Below are 14,181 nucleotides of genomic sequence, written 5' to 3'. Positions count from 1 at the left end.
TTTCTTATAGGATAATTACAATGATATTAATTCAAACTATATATTTCAAACTATCCATTTCCTTGCCAGTGTGGTTTAATTTACATTGGCCAAACTAAAAGAGCCTTAAAATTTCGCATCAAGGAACATGAGGCACATGTTAGAAAAAAGGAAACACAGAAGTCTTCTGTTGCTCAACATTGTTGGTCCGAAAACCACACTTTCAATTTTTCTGCTGCCAAAATTGTTCAAAAAACAACTTCCATTCGAGAACTGGATTTTCTAGAGGCATTTCACATTCATAAAAATCTTTCTGTTCTAGTTAACGATCCTAATTCCAATCCAAATTTACCTTCGGCCTTTAAAGAAATTATGTTTTAGTTCTGGTTTCACCAACAGATGGCACTACTTGCTTATTCTTGTCCAGGCTTTCTTATCTTATCTAATCATTATTTCCTATCTTGTTCATTTGCGGTTTTGCAGCTGAGGATGGTGGTTCGATAAAACCATCGAAACTAGTCCTGTGAAAATTTTGTAAATATAACGCTGATTTTTGTTGTTTGACTTCTGAATTAATATTTCAGAATCTTACTTTTAACAAAATGGCTTCAAAACAAATGGTAACAAAATGGTATATGATCTTTGCATAAAATGAAACTATTCTTTCATTCCAAGCCCCATACATTTACAACTAGTTTCTAACCTTCACTCTAAACCAATGCCAGAATATATATTCAAAATGTAATGCTGATTAATCTTGGAAAATAAACAATGAGACGATGCTTTTGGTGCACCAGCTCGTTAATGGTACCTGAGATATCACTCCACACTACGTGCCAGAGCGTGATTGGCTTTTCAGCAATAACACCAATCATGCGCCAGTGCATGATCGACAGCGAATGTGTTAAACCTTCATTTTAGTAATCACAATGGAATGTATAGACATATTATCATGGAGAAGATTAACTTTATGACTCAGCGTTTCATGCATTTTCTTCTTAACTTCAATATGCTCTTTATGCAAAAGGCTTTTCTTCAGAGTTCTGTCAGGAGGATAGTTTGGCAGTACCTAATTACAGCCATAATCTTTTTAATAAATTGTTGCCTCTTTGCTTTCTTGATAATGCTCCACCTAGTTTTCTCCACTCCACAAATTTCCTCTTTGATTGAGGATCATAGTATAGAACCATTGTTTCCTCATTAATTACAATCGACTGTAGCTTGAAATTCTAAAAGAAATTGAGATACCCATCTTGTGGATACTTTCTTCATGTAAACTGCACAAAACAATAATTTGAAATAGATTTAATCGGACTGCAATTTCCTTGATTTTTAATCTCGTATCACTCAAAGAGCAGTATTTTCTGTTGTCGTGCTGTATTGGTCGACAGCATGGCAACACTTTAATGGTCAGCCTTCTTGGGAATCATCATCTATGGATTCTCAGATTGAAAAAAATTATCTTTCATTGTAAAATCAGGAGGAGACAAATCACTATTACATTATCCAATCATTGCTTTTCTTTTTTTTTTAGGGGGGCGGGATTGAGACCTCAAGTCAAAAATTTAATCAAAGGTTTATGTTACTCAGTTTTAAGAATTTGAGAATCAACTGGCATATAAATTTTTTCAGTAAATAGGCAAAAAAAGAGAATCTGGGTGATTTAAAAAAAAAAAAAAAAACTTTCAAAGGTGAGTCTTTGGATTATGGTAACTTGGCAATTTTTTCGCGAAACTTTGGCGACCAACCCTGCTACAGCAACTCCTGAAAGTGTTTTCTTTTTTTTTTTTTTTTTTTTTTTTTTTTTTTTTTTTTTTAAACATTTTTTCCAACAATCTGCTAGCCAAATTACGCTTATGCTAGAACTTTTATGAAACAAAAGTGCTTAATCATGACAAAGATTAGGTGCAAAATTGGGAGAAAGTGCAGAATCGCCCACTGCTTGCCGTGTTTTTAAGAAATGCACATACACGGTATCCATATACACGTCGACCTATTTTCACTTAAAAAAACATCCCAGAATTACACAAAAATGGCATTGCACACACTCTTGACTTTATCCATGTAACATCAACCTATTTTCACTTAAAAAGTCAAAGTAAATTGACAAAACTCCAACTCACTCTTGTAAAAAGCGCATAACAAATAAAAAGCGCATAACTAACAAATAAGTGGGCGATTCTGCACTTTAGCAGCGAAATTGTTTCTAAGTGCTTATTAGCTAAAATCACGATCGGAATTTTCTGGAAAATGTCACATTACATGTGTCATGATCTCTCATTTCTCTGAGACAAAATAATCTGTTATTCAAATTGTGTACTTCTCAGATTAAAGTCCTAGCTAGTGACCTTTATCACCTTACCAAAATGTCTCCAAACTACCTGTTATCATATTCCAAAGATTAGCCAAAATGCTTTATTCCATACAACACTGCCACAGCTTGCTTTGAAATCAGTTGAGTTCTTTAATCAAAAATTCATTAAATTTTTACAAAATATGAAACAGATAATAAAACAAATTCAAAATTCAGGTTTCCAGATGCCTATATTCAACTGGAGGACTGTATTATTCAAAATTCGATGGGTTTAGGTATCGTTGTTTTTTCACAGTGCGAGAAACGTTCATTCAGAGTCTTCATTATTTAATTTCTTTAAATATAATACAGGGCAATAATATCTGGTGGCAATAATTTGAAAAGTGATTTAAAGCTTTTAGAGATTCACATCGACCTATTTTCACTTACAGAAAACATCCCAGAATTACACAAAAATGGCATTGCGCACACTCTTGACTTTATCCATGTAACATCGACCTATTTTCACTTAAAAAGTCAAAGTAAATTGACAAAACTCCAACTCTACTCTTGTAAAAAGCGCCAAACAAATACGTGGGCAATTTTGCACTTTAGCAGCGAAATTGTTTCCAAGTGCTTATTAGCTAAAATCCCGATTGGAATTTTCTGGAAAATTACATGTCTCATGATCTCTCATTTCTCTGAGACAAAATAATCTGTGACTTGAACTGTGTACTTCTCAGATTATTGCTAAAGTCCTAGCTAGTAACCTTTATCGCCTTACCAAAATTTCGCCAAACTACTTGTTACCATATTCCAAAGATTAGCCCTTTCAAATTTATTCATTTAATACTGACAATGCATATCTGAAAGAGGAGTTTATTGCCAAAGAAATATTCTGTACTTGAGACTGGAAAATTTTGACTTATCTGTGTATATAAATTACAGCATTATATGATATATTTACATTAGTATTTTCTTTATATATAAAATATGCAATATTTTTATTTAAAATGGCACATTTGAGTCATATTTATTTCTGTTTGTCAGAGTTAAATTTTATTTAACTAAACTATTTTATTATGAAGTAAAAAGTTATGTCATATAAGTAAATTTTTTGAGGATCATTTGCTATGATCTGGCAGTTTACTCTAAATTTTATCTTTGTTATTATAGTTAAAATTACATTAAATAAAGTAAGTTTCACTTTAAAAATATAAAATTTTTATAATGCTGTATAAATATTATTTTCACTATTGTTTATTGTAGCTTAGCTGAGCAGCTCCGATCATTAAATTTTCAAAAATGGGTTGAATTGCTGCAGTTGATAATGAAAAATCTTCATTTCCTATTACAACGAATTCAGGTCTGCATAACTTATTATTCTATATTCTGAATTTATTAATCTTTTTTAATGACAACAATTTTAAGTGTATTGTAATACAATTTCTGTTAATTGAAAGAAAATATTTTTAATTGAATTTAATAGTGAATTTATTTTAGCGAAGGCAACAGATTAAAACCAAATTATCAAAATATACAAATGGTATTCAGGGCTTGAAAGCTTGTGAATGCAATCAAGCTTTCATGTATGAGGAGTGAAATAATTGTGAAAAGAGAAGTGTATATATGTAAGAATGAAAAACTGCTTAGTACTGTACTGTAAGAAGCACCTCAAGGTGATGAATCTTGGGAAAAATGTGAGGAAGGGTCTAAAAGCACGTATAGATAGATATGTTTTGTTGTTGCAAGTAAATCCTTGAGAAATTAAAGGATTACATTTCTCGGAAATACTACCAGCACATAATCATGGTCTGTTTATCGAGTAAGATTATACCATTTGACCATTGTTATGATATACCTGTCTAAAAGTGTTGTTTTTGTGTATTAAATTTGAAAAAATATAAAGTAATACATCATCTCAAATATCTTCAATGACACATGAGGGCTGTCTATTAAATAAAAAGACTTTGTTTCATCTTTTGAATAAAGAAAAAAACTTATTATGAATTCCCATCTATGCATGATAAACAAAACAATGTCTGCTGTTTAATGAATTGTCCATAACCATTTAATACAATTCTGTATTTCCCGCCTCTTGCTGCAGGGAAGCACTGACATTCTGCAGCAACTTGAGGATAACTTGTGTCCTTTTCAAAATGTCATCACTGCTAACAAAACCTAGATCTTGAAAGAGATCTTTCCAAAATTCCTAATTGTTTCATAATTTGAAATCAGATCTTAAAGGAACATGTTTTGACTCAGTTGATGCAAAAAGAAGACATTGTATATCTTTAAACAATTGGCAGACTTGACATTCTCCGTGTCTTTGCTATACGGGAAAACACAATTGTAGCATTACGTAATTGCAAATAGGAAAAATGTTGTAGGGACTAACATTTAAACTGTCGTATAAATAAACAGAAGTGAGTTATGTATCAGTCATGTTATTTAACTTGTATTGCTTCTATTATCTGAAACAAACTTCAGCCCTCTATGATTTACTGTGGGCTCCTTTCTCTTCCCTTCCTTTTCATAGAATTTGCCATAGTATTTCTTAAACAACATTAAATGTAATAATTTGGAATAGGTAGAGACAGGAATATTAATAAGTATTTATATTATGCATTTAGCACTCATCTTTTGCAGAATATATTTGTTCCTTAAAGTGAAACCTGTTTGCCTTTTTTCCTCAAAGCCAGTTCCATATAAGTGTGTAAGGATTATGTTAATTTTATTAACAGTTAAATTTTGAGTTAAACTTCCTTTCTTATGAATTCTTATTTTCAACTTGCCACTTCTGGCCAGAACATAGTTTTAGAATCATGTGTTGAAGGCTAATGAGGAAGAGCAGTATATAAATGTGAAGTTCTTCTGTCTTAATGAGAGAGATACCAGATATTCCGGCTGCACGCATCCGTCTTTTTTAGGCTACTCTCTCGTAAGCTATTATTATGCTCGGCCGTACTTTAGGCCCGTGATAGCTTCCCAGTCAGTTAGCGTTAAGAGGCCAACTCTGTTAGAATTTCAATAGCTTCGGCTATAGCTCTTTAGTTAAGATTAGTTTAGTTTAATTCTTAATCTCTTAAGTTCAGGCCCAAGTGTCAGCTTTATTGTAAAACTCCAAGATGGAGTTTTGTTAAACTTTACTTGGAATAATAAAGGGTTATTCACACTTCTTACTTGTTGTTTTCTATCTCACGAACTGAAGCAATTATTCGCTTACTAGTTCTTAAGGTTCTCACTTTCAACTGTAACTTAGAAATACACAGTGGAGAATCCTACAAGTGTTATCAAACTTATGCTTAAAAACACCTAAATAATAATAAGAGCAATTCATTCCATAAAAGATGATGCAAGGTCTCTCTAAGCCATCAAGTGCTTTACCTCAATTAACTGATTAAATTAACTTCAAAGTCACTAAACTTTTAATTGCTTTATTATGTAGAATGTCTTTTATGCCATTATTATTTCTTTTAAAAGGATAATTTTGCATTAATATATCTTTTTTAAACAGAAAGATTAAACAGAAAAATATATATTGAATTCTTGTGTAAAAAGGCATTAGAAAATTTTATGTCCACCCCTTTATTTAAATAACTTTAAATGGAAGTTTATTGATATTTAAAGAATGATTTTTTTTAAATTAAATTAAATAACTCATGCAATAATTTATTGAATTTTGGACTTCCAGAATACATTTTTGACTTGTAAATAAAATAATTGATCATTCCAAAGCCACAAGAACTGTGTGTTTATTATAAACGAAGAATTTTTTTGTTTTTTATTTTATTCATGGACTTTATTCTAATTTGTAGTTAATTGAGAAATAAGTAGAGCAAAAATAATGAAAAAAAAGCAAAATGAAGTTGTAATTAATGAGACAGATATTATTGCTTTATCAAACATGTGTTGCTGAAGGAAAATACCAGTTGTCTGTTTTAGGTGTTTATTTGAAGTATAATGATACTTTTCTTTCCAGCATAGCAGAATAAAGTAGTAATGTATGGTTTTGTTAGTGTGTTTAATTATCTCTATATATTTTAAATATTTTTTTTATTTTAATTTATTTTTTATCAGAGGTTAAGTAGCATTTAATATTTGTAAAATTTACATTCATGTTCGGTGAATAGAGTTTAATTACTTTTGCCATGAAATTTAATACCTACTTTTATTTCTCATTAAAATAATAAAGTATAGCAATTTTTGCTTGATTTTAGGCATTGTATCAAGTCATGGATGATACCTTGGAAGTGGCTGCTGGTCATATTTCTAATGTTTCAACAGAAGAAAATTTGCATCGATGTCATCCTTTGCATTTATTGTATGATTTTTCAGTTCCACTATATTCACCTTTGAATTTAATGATTTAAATATAACATTTCGAATTATTTAATATGAAGTGAGAAACTGAAAATTGAAATTAAAGTTTTTATGTATAAATGCATAGATGTCTATGTGTATTACAAAATCTGATATTTTCATTTCATGATTCTTTTTTAATTTATAAAATTTTCTATCATTGTGTCTTTAACTGTCAGTTATTTATATAGAATTCAGTTATTGCTGTAGATTAATTTAAAATATTCCAAGAAATAGATTTTTTATCTTAGTTTCTTATGTGTTTGATTTTTATTTTTTATTTTTATTTTTTAAAAAAAAGATTACTCCTGCTATCTGAAATAGCTTGATTGCAGTGCTTTTTTTTTTTTTTTTTCCAAAAAAAAAAAAAAGTTAAAAGATATTAAAGTTATTGTTATTTTAGATATCATTTTTATAATAATGCATTTTCTGTTGCAGGAATTATGGTTTTAATTAGATTTATCTGTTCCAAAAAGGTTCAACCTGTTTATGAAGTCAATTATAATAAATTTACATTGTAGTAGACATTAATTTTAATGAAATTAAATTAGCACTCATTTCTAAGTTAATGTCTCATGGCTAACCAGTGTTAAATTTATTTTCTGTTGAAAGCTATTTTTTAAATTGTTGAATGATGCTAGTTTTCAGTATTCCCCCCCCTTTATTTCTAAATACTGAGCTGGCAAGAACTTTATTTGCTTCTTTGTAGACTCCATGCATATTTTTTCCTTCTCCTTTCCCATACTCTTATATAATGACATAGTCTTTTAGTGTGGACAAACAGAGGGATGCTTGTAATTTATAATTCTTCAAATCTAAGCATACTTATAAATAAAATTTATCTATCAATGCCAATGCTTGAGTCCAAGGCTTAAAATTTATAAGTTTGAATATGAAAATAATGATCCTGGTGTATAAAAAATTGTCATTAGACATTTTAAAGTATTTAATTTTAGTTTCTGATAAAAGCAAAAAGCAAGGTTCGCTTAATAATTGCACAGTAAAAGAAATAAAGGATTTTGAAAAATATTAGGTATATTTCTGTATTTTTATAAAATTTGTATGGCATTTTATAATAAATTCACTAATTTAGCAAAATGTTTGCAACGTATCTTCAGAATTTCATTGTAAATAGGATCAGTCATGTATTTAATAATGACTTTAAGTAAGCTGAAACAGATTGACAATGGTTCTCAGCCTTACAACTTGGAGAGACTGCTGCATTATTAGAAAGATGACATTCAGAGGAGAAACTTGTAGACAGACATAGCCAAACTAAGCATAATCTCTATTGCTGGACATGAACTAATTATAGAAACTATATTTTGCATTAAACATGATCATGAGTGCAATGAGCACTCCACAGTTTTATATGGAGTATCACAATTGAAATAACATTGTAGTTAGCAGCACAACAAAGCACAGCGAAATGAAATTGCGTCCAATCGACAACAGAGCTGCCAAGCTAACTGCATATTTATCCAATCTCGCAGTCTGTTAAGAGAGAAAGGTTTTGGTTTAAGTTAGAAAGATTTCAGTTCTCAGAGTTTAGGCTCTGAAAATAACTACGTCACCAGCATTCCCAGGCCATGCAAGGAGGATTGAGCGAGAAATGATGCAATCCAGATGAGTTATTACGATTTTTAGAATAGAGAGGGAGAAGTAAAAGGTTACCATTAGTTTAAATCATAATTTTGATTTACATTTTTCATTATTTTACATGTATGTAATTGTATAGTTCGATTTTAACCAAAATACTGATTTTTCTGTTTTGAAACTGTACATTAGAGTTCTATGTATAAAATACAAAATTTAATGTTATAGAGAAAGTGAAAATGAACTTATGGTACTGGAACAAGACTATGTGAAACTTAAAACTAATTTAAAAGATGTCCTCTGTTCAGTATGTGATCATGCACATGACTGTTGTGCAAAAATTTTGACAGCTAAAGCTAAGGTATGGTAAATTTTAGATAAAAATAAAAATTAGATATTAATTTCCATGACTTAACATTTAAAGTTTTGTTTTTACTTATGTAATATCTCCTATTTCTGTTTTAAATTAAATGTTTCATTTTATAATACATTTATTTATATGTGCATATTTATTTTTCTGTAGGATGGATCTTTAGATAAATTAATTATGTCAGAATTTTTAATTTTGGCTAAAAGTATTGAAGAGTTTCAACATCAAAGTGAAATGATTTCTGGCACTCAAAGTACAGCATTAAGACTCGTATTACAAAATCAGGTACTCGTGTATTTTCTGCATTTTATAAATACAGTCAAAAGTTGTTAATTCGGACACCCATAATCCGGAATGATCTATAATCCGGACCTCAAAGCTAAAAACTTTCTGCGCACGTGCCGCGTTGACACATGCGCATAGGCGTTTACGCGTACGCGTAAGACCTTTAGGGCTGCGCATATGCGTGTGCGCAAACGCAGAATACGTTTTCGCGTGTGCATTTAATGTATAATGGACGGTATAAGCGAAAATTATCTATTTCAGTTAATGTTGATGATTGCGTTGTTCCTTAATCTTCGAAGTGGATCTGGCTTATTTTTTCAGACTGTAAGAGCAATTTTATAAAAGTAAACTTGAAGTTTCGATTATGTCAAATAGAATTTCCGATGCTGGAGCTCCCAAAGGATCTACAAAAGTAAGCTTCGATGTCCATCAAACAAAAAGTGGAATTGCTGCAAAAAATGGATAAAGACATGAAGAAGGTGACAGAGAAGTTAGTGAAAACGAAAAAATTTCGATTGACAAGTTAGTCGGTATTCTCGGCACAGCAATTACGGGACTTGAACAGCAGAACTTTGTAACTGAACATAAAATTATGTCTGTTTATAGAATTAAAGCGAAAGTATTATCACATAAAACGAAGCAACTTAAACAACTTACATTGAAAGAAATGTTTAATAAAGTAAACAAATAAATATTAAGTTTTTTTTTTTGTAAATTTTGATACCCTTTAGATCATAATTGTTCTTTATTTCATAAATTACGGTTTCATATTTTTAATTTTAGAATTTCTGCATGCCATCTTACGAAATTTAAACTGATGATCTATAATCCGGAAAAATCGATAATCCGGAATCGCCGAAGTTCCGACGAGTCCGGATTAACGACTTTTGACTGTATATAAATTTTTTCTTTAATAGCTTTTAAGAACTCATATATTTAAATAATTGTGTCAGTAATTGATGGAATAGCAGCATTTGCTAAAGAAAAAGGAAGGACTTTATTCATAGATTTATATATGTGTGCTTAACAGAAACACATATGCAACCAACCAATTTCCATTGAGAATAAAAGTGTGTGTTTTAGGGTTTATCTGCTTAGCTGCTGGTAAGCTGAAGATTTTTGAAGAAAAGTCTTATTTACTCCCTCTTCTGCCTTGATTTTTTTGCATTTTATGAGTATTACTTTTTCTATTGTACAATTAGAAACCTCTATAAAATGGGCCTGCATTGTTCTAGTTAATTTTGATCTTCTGTGGTAATCACATTAAGGAGCATGATTATTAGTGATGGCTGTTCTCCAATTTTCCAAACGATTTTATCATTTCAGATGGCATTTGGTAATAGAAGAATGCCAAAATAAAAGTATATATTGGTAATAATAATAATTATTGCTTATTAATACATAATATATATACATATAAACAAAATAATTAATCACAAAGACGTAATTAGCAATCTAGTAGTAATAGAAAACTCAGAAAAAATTATCTTTTGGTTTATTTTGAGATATGTTTAGTGAATAGCATTTCAAAGTAACAAAACATACATATATATATATATATATATATACAAAACTAAAATGTTCAGCATTCATGCATTACAAATGTTGTTTAATAATTTAAAACAATTTTTCTTATTAAATTAAGTATCCAGTGAAATTTGAAATCCTATGAAATTTATCTTAAAGGAATAGTAATTTTCCCACATTTATGCAGTAAAATTTCATTTGTTTCATACATAAAATATGTAATTTAATATTGAAATTGAACATTAGTTTATCCTTTCTTACATAATCCATTAATATAAGTAGTGGAAAAACTTTTCATGTAATTATATTCTGCATTTTACATGCTTTTGCTATATCTTCATATTTTTTATTGTGTGTGTATGTATAACATTAAATACACTTAAAATTGAACATATCCAATGCTATGACTTTGAAAACCTCTATACTATATTGCCACTTGAAGAAATTTACGAAAGTTTACTTGCTTTTCCTGAATTATTTCCCCAAATTTCTACAGTAATAAATGCCGAAAAATGGCAACTTTTTCTTTCTTGTGTACTTTTCAATAATTATATTCAATTCAACAACAACATATTTAAACAAATACAGGGAATTCCTATGGGTGGTAATTTTTCAACTTCTGTCTGTGAATTATTCCTTTTTACAAGAGAATTGACTTTTATACGTTCACTCAATAAGGAAGATCATAAATTTTACCAACACGTCTTTCGATATATTGATGATGTAATAGCCATCAACAACTTCAACAAGATCGAAAATGCTAATATCTACTTTTCATGCCTAAAACTTAATAGTACAAATACTGTGCAACATGATATAGTCTACCTTGTTTTGCATATTATAGATTACAATTTTTTTGAAAGTCTATGACAAACAAAGAGAATTCAACTTTTCAACACTTAAATTAACCAACTGGAATTCCAATATTTCTAAAAGAGTCATCCTCAACACAGTTTACTCACAGCTGCTTAGAATTAAAAGAATATGCAATACAGCAAAACACCTTCAAGAAGAAGTACTATACTTCGTCACAATATTGAAAAATAACCTTATTCCTCAAAAAATAATTAAAAATACTTTAAAAAAAGCTGGCATTAACCTTACTAATTTTTAGATTTTTTGAGTTAGATAATGAAATTTTATGCTTAAAGCCCTATGGGACGGTATAAAGTGGATGGCTGATTCTGAAGATCTAATGTATTGTGGCAATCTGATGTTCGACTGTGTGCGCAGCCAATCCATGTCATGTGGTTTATGTAAAAACTGGCAGTGAACTAGCTCACTTCACCCTTAGCTGGAGCATAGGATGTTTGAATTTTAGTTTAGTAGATTTTGTTATTTCGTGCTGTTATTTCAGTTGCGTTTAAAAGTTATGGTGTGTGTGAATAAAGGTTATGTTTAAGGAAAAGGAGTCAATTCAAGGATATACACCAAGCACGTAACCATCACGCGACTATAAAATGGTGACCCGGCGTCAACGACCATAAAATGGCGATCCGGCTACTCGCATGAAGCTTATACTGGTTGTTCGTTTAAGAGTTTGGTTCCAGAACTTTTGTGTTTTTCCCTTCAGCCACTGACATGGAGGAAACAGCAGCCGTCAAGATTCCAATTTACAATCCGATTGACCCGGCATTGTGGTTTGCTATGTGTGAAGCAACTTTTGCTTTAGTCGTACCCAAGCCTATTATGGATTCGCAGACAAAATTTAACTACTGCGTCGCTCATTTGCCGGAAATTGCTGCGTTAGTTAGAGGTATCGTTCTCTGGGAATGTACAGATGCTTCTTACGAAGGCCTCAAAGCTGCTATTACGGAACGCTGTGGAGAAAGCAGTACGAGTGAAATACGGAAATTACTTACCGGCGAGCAACTTGGAGATAGGAAGCCATTAGAACTTCTTCGTGTAATGACTAGGCGGGCTGAAAAATACAATGTGCCTGACTCTTTGTTACTGGAATTATTCATGCACCAGATGCCGCCAAATGTCCAGTGTGTGTAGTAGCGAAATGCGCTTTACCCTCTGAGTCTCGTTGCCTTTTCATTAGAGACAGGAAATCGAATAGAATATGTTTGTGCGACACTGGCTCAGACGTCAGTCTTCTTTCAGCAACCAGACAGGAAGCGCGTCAAACACCTATTATGACATTTTCTGCAGCAAATGGTACCCCCATTCCAGTTTATGGACAAAAAGCGTTAAGTATTGACCTTGGACTTCGTCGTAATTTTAATTTTACTTTTTACGTGTGTAAAGTATCAACAAATATTATTGGATCTGATTTTTAGCATTATTTTAGCATTATTCTAGCGTCAGTTGAGCCGCTCGATTCATCGAAAGCTGCCAGTATTGCGGATGGAATATTGGAAGTTACACCCGCTCAGGTAAGCAAAGTTTCTTCTCGTGTATCTCTCAATGTCTCTGAGAATTCTAAATTGGATTCCCTGCTGGAGGAAGTGTGCAAATTGCATAGTGATGTTTTTTCTCTACGACGATCATGCAGTGTTTCCAAAAATCGCTATAACAGGAAGCGAAGCCCTTCAGCTAAAGCTGCTTCAAACTGTTCCTATTGTTGGTATCATCATAAATTTAGTGACAAAGCTAAAAAATGTGTTCCACCATGTACATTCCAGGGAAACGTACCAGGGAAAGTGTAGTGGCGAAATGCGCTTTACCCTCTGAGTCTCGTTGCCTTTTCATTAGAGACAGGAAATCAAATAGAATATGTTTGTGCGACACTGGCTCAGACGTCAGTCTTCTTTCAGCAACCAAACAGGAAGCGCGTCAAACACCTATTATGACATTTTCTGCAGCAAATGGTACCCCCATTCCAGTTTATGGACAAAAAGCGTTAAGTATTGACCTTGGACTTCGTCGTAATTTTAATTTTACTTTTTATGTGTGTAAAGTATCAACAAATATTATTGGATCTGATTTTTAGCATTATTTTGATTTATTACCTGATTTACGGAACAAAAAACTTGCTGATTTAAAAACACATTTAAAAATTAACTGCAGTGTAATTAACACACATTTATATTCTGTTAAAACAATTATTACAAATTGTATTTATGATAAATTACTGTCTAACTATCCTTTACTGTCAAAGCTTCTTGATCTCAGTGAGACTGTTAAGCATAATACTATGCATTCCATTGAAACCAGTGGTCCTCCTTTTTCATGTAAGCCAAGGGGATTAGCTCCAGATAGATTAAAAATTGCTAAGCATGGAATTCAGAAAATGATCAATTTAGGTCACATGCGACCCTCTAAAAGTAATTACTCCTCTCCTCTTCACATGGTGTCAAAAAAGGGCACAAACGAATTGAGACCTGTGGGAGATTTTTGGAGGTTAAACGCTGAGACAGTGAAGGATAAGTATCCTATTCCCAATATTTGTGATTTTGCAGCGAGGTTACATGGAACAAAGGTATTTTCTTGATTAGATTTAGTTAAAGCATGTCACCAAATTCCAATTAATCCCTCTGATATCCATAAAACGTCTATTGCCACTCCTTTTGGACTTTTTGAGAGCACAAGAATGCAATTTGGGTTATGTAATGCAGCTGCAACCTTTCAACCCTTTATTGATGAAGTAACTTGTGAGCTGCCAGGAGTATTTGCTTTTGTCGACGATATATTCATAGCGTCAAAAGACGAAAATGAGCATTTGATACACTTAAAAGCTCTTTTTGAAAGATTAAGTAATTATGGATTAAGACTTAATGTATCTAAATGCAGTTTTGGTTTAACTTCTTTGGAATTTTTGGGT

General features: G+C 31.4%; 1 protein-coding gene across 4 annotated transcripts in view; it reads left to right on the top strand.

Annotated features, from left to right (window-relative positions):
• scat (VPS54 subunit of GARP complex scat) overlaps nucleotides 1-14,181 on the top strand; it is a 132,028-nt gene that overhangs the window by 71,733 nt on the left and 46,114 nt on the right. For all 4 annotated transcript variants that reach the window (XM_085825638.1, XM_085825637.1, XM_085825636.1 and 1 more), the window contains exons 12-15: nucleotides 3,542-3,638; nucleotides 6,493-6,596; nucleotides 8,459-8,591; nucleotides 8,754-8,885. In XM_085825638.1, coding sequence (XP_085681764.1) covers nucleotides 3,542-3,638; nucleotides 6,493-6,596; nucleotides 8,459-8,591; nucleotides 8,754-8,885 — 466 coding nt within the window. The remainder of the gene's footprint in view (nucleotides 1-3,541; nucleotides 3,639-6,492; nucleotides 6,597-8,458; nucleotides 8,592-8,753; nucleotides 8,886-14,181) is intronic.

The sequence above is a fragment of the Stegodyphus dumicola genome, chromosome 10 (genome assembly GCF_044657685.1).
Source record: "Stegodyphus dumicola isolate Sdum_Otavi_A_Nest chromosome 10, ASM4465768v1".
Taxonomy (NCBI): domain Eukaryota; kingdom Metazoa; phylum Arthropoda; class Arachnida; order Araneae; family Eresidae; genus Stegodyphus; species Stegodyphus dumicola.
This window is presented reverse-complemented; position numbering and strand designations above follow the sequence as displayed.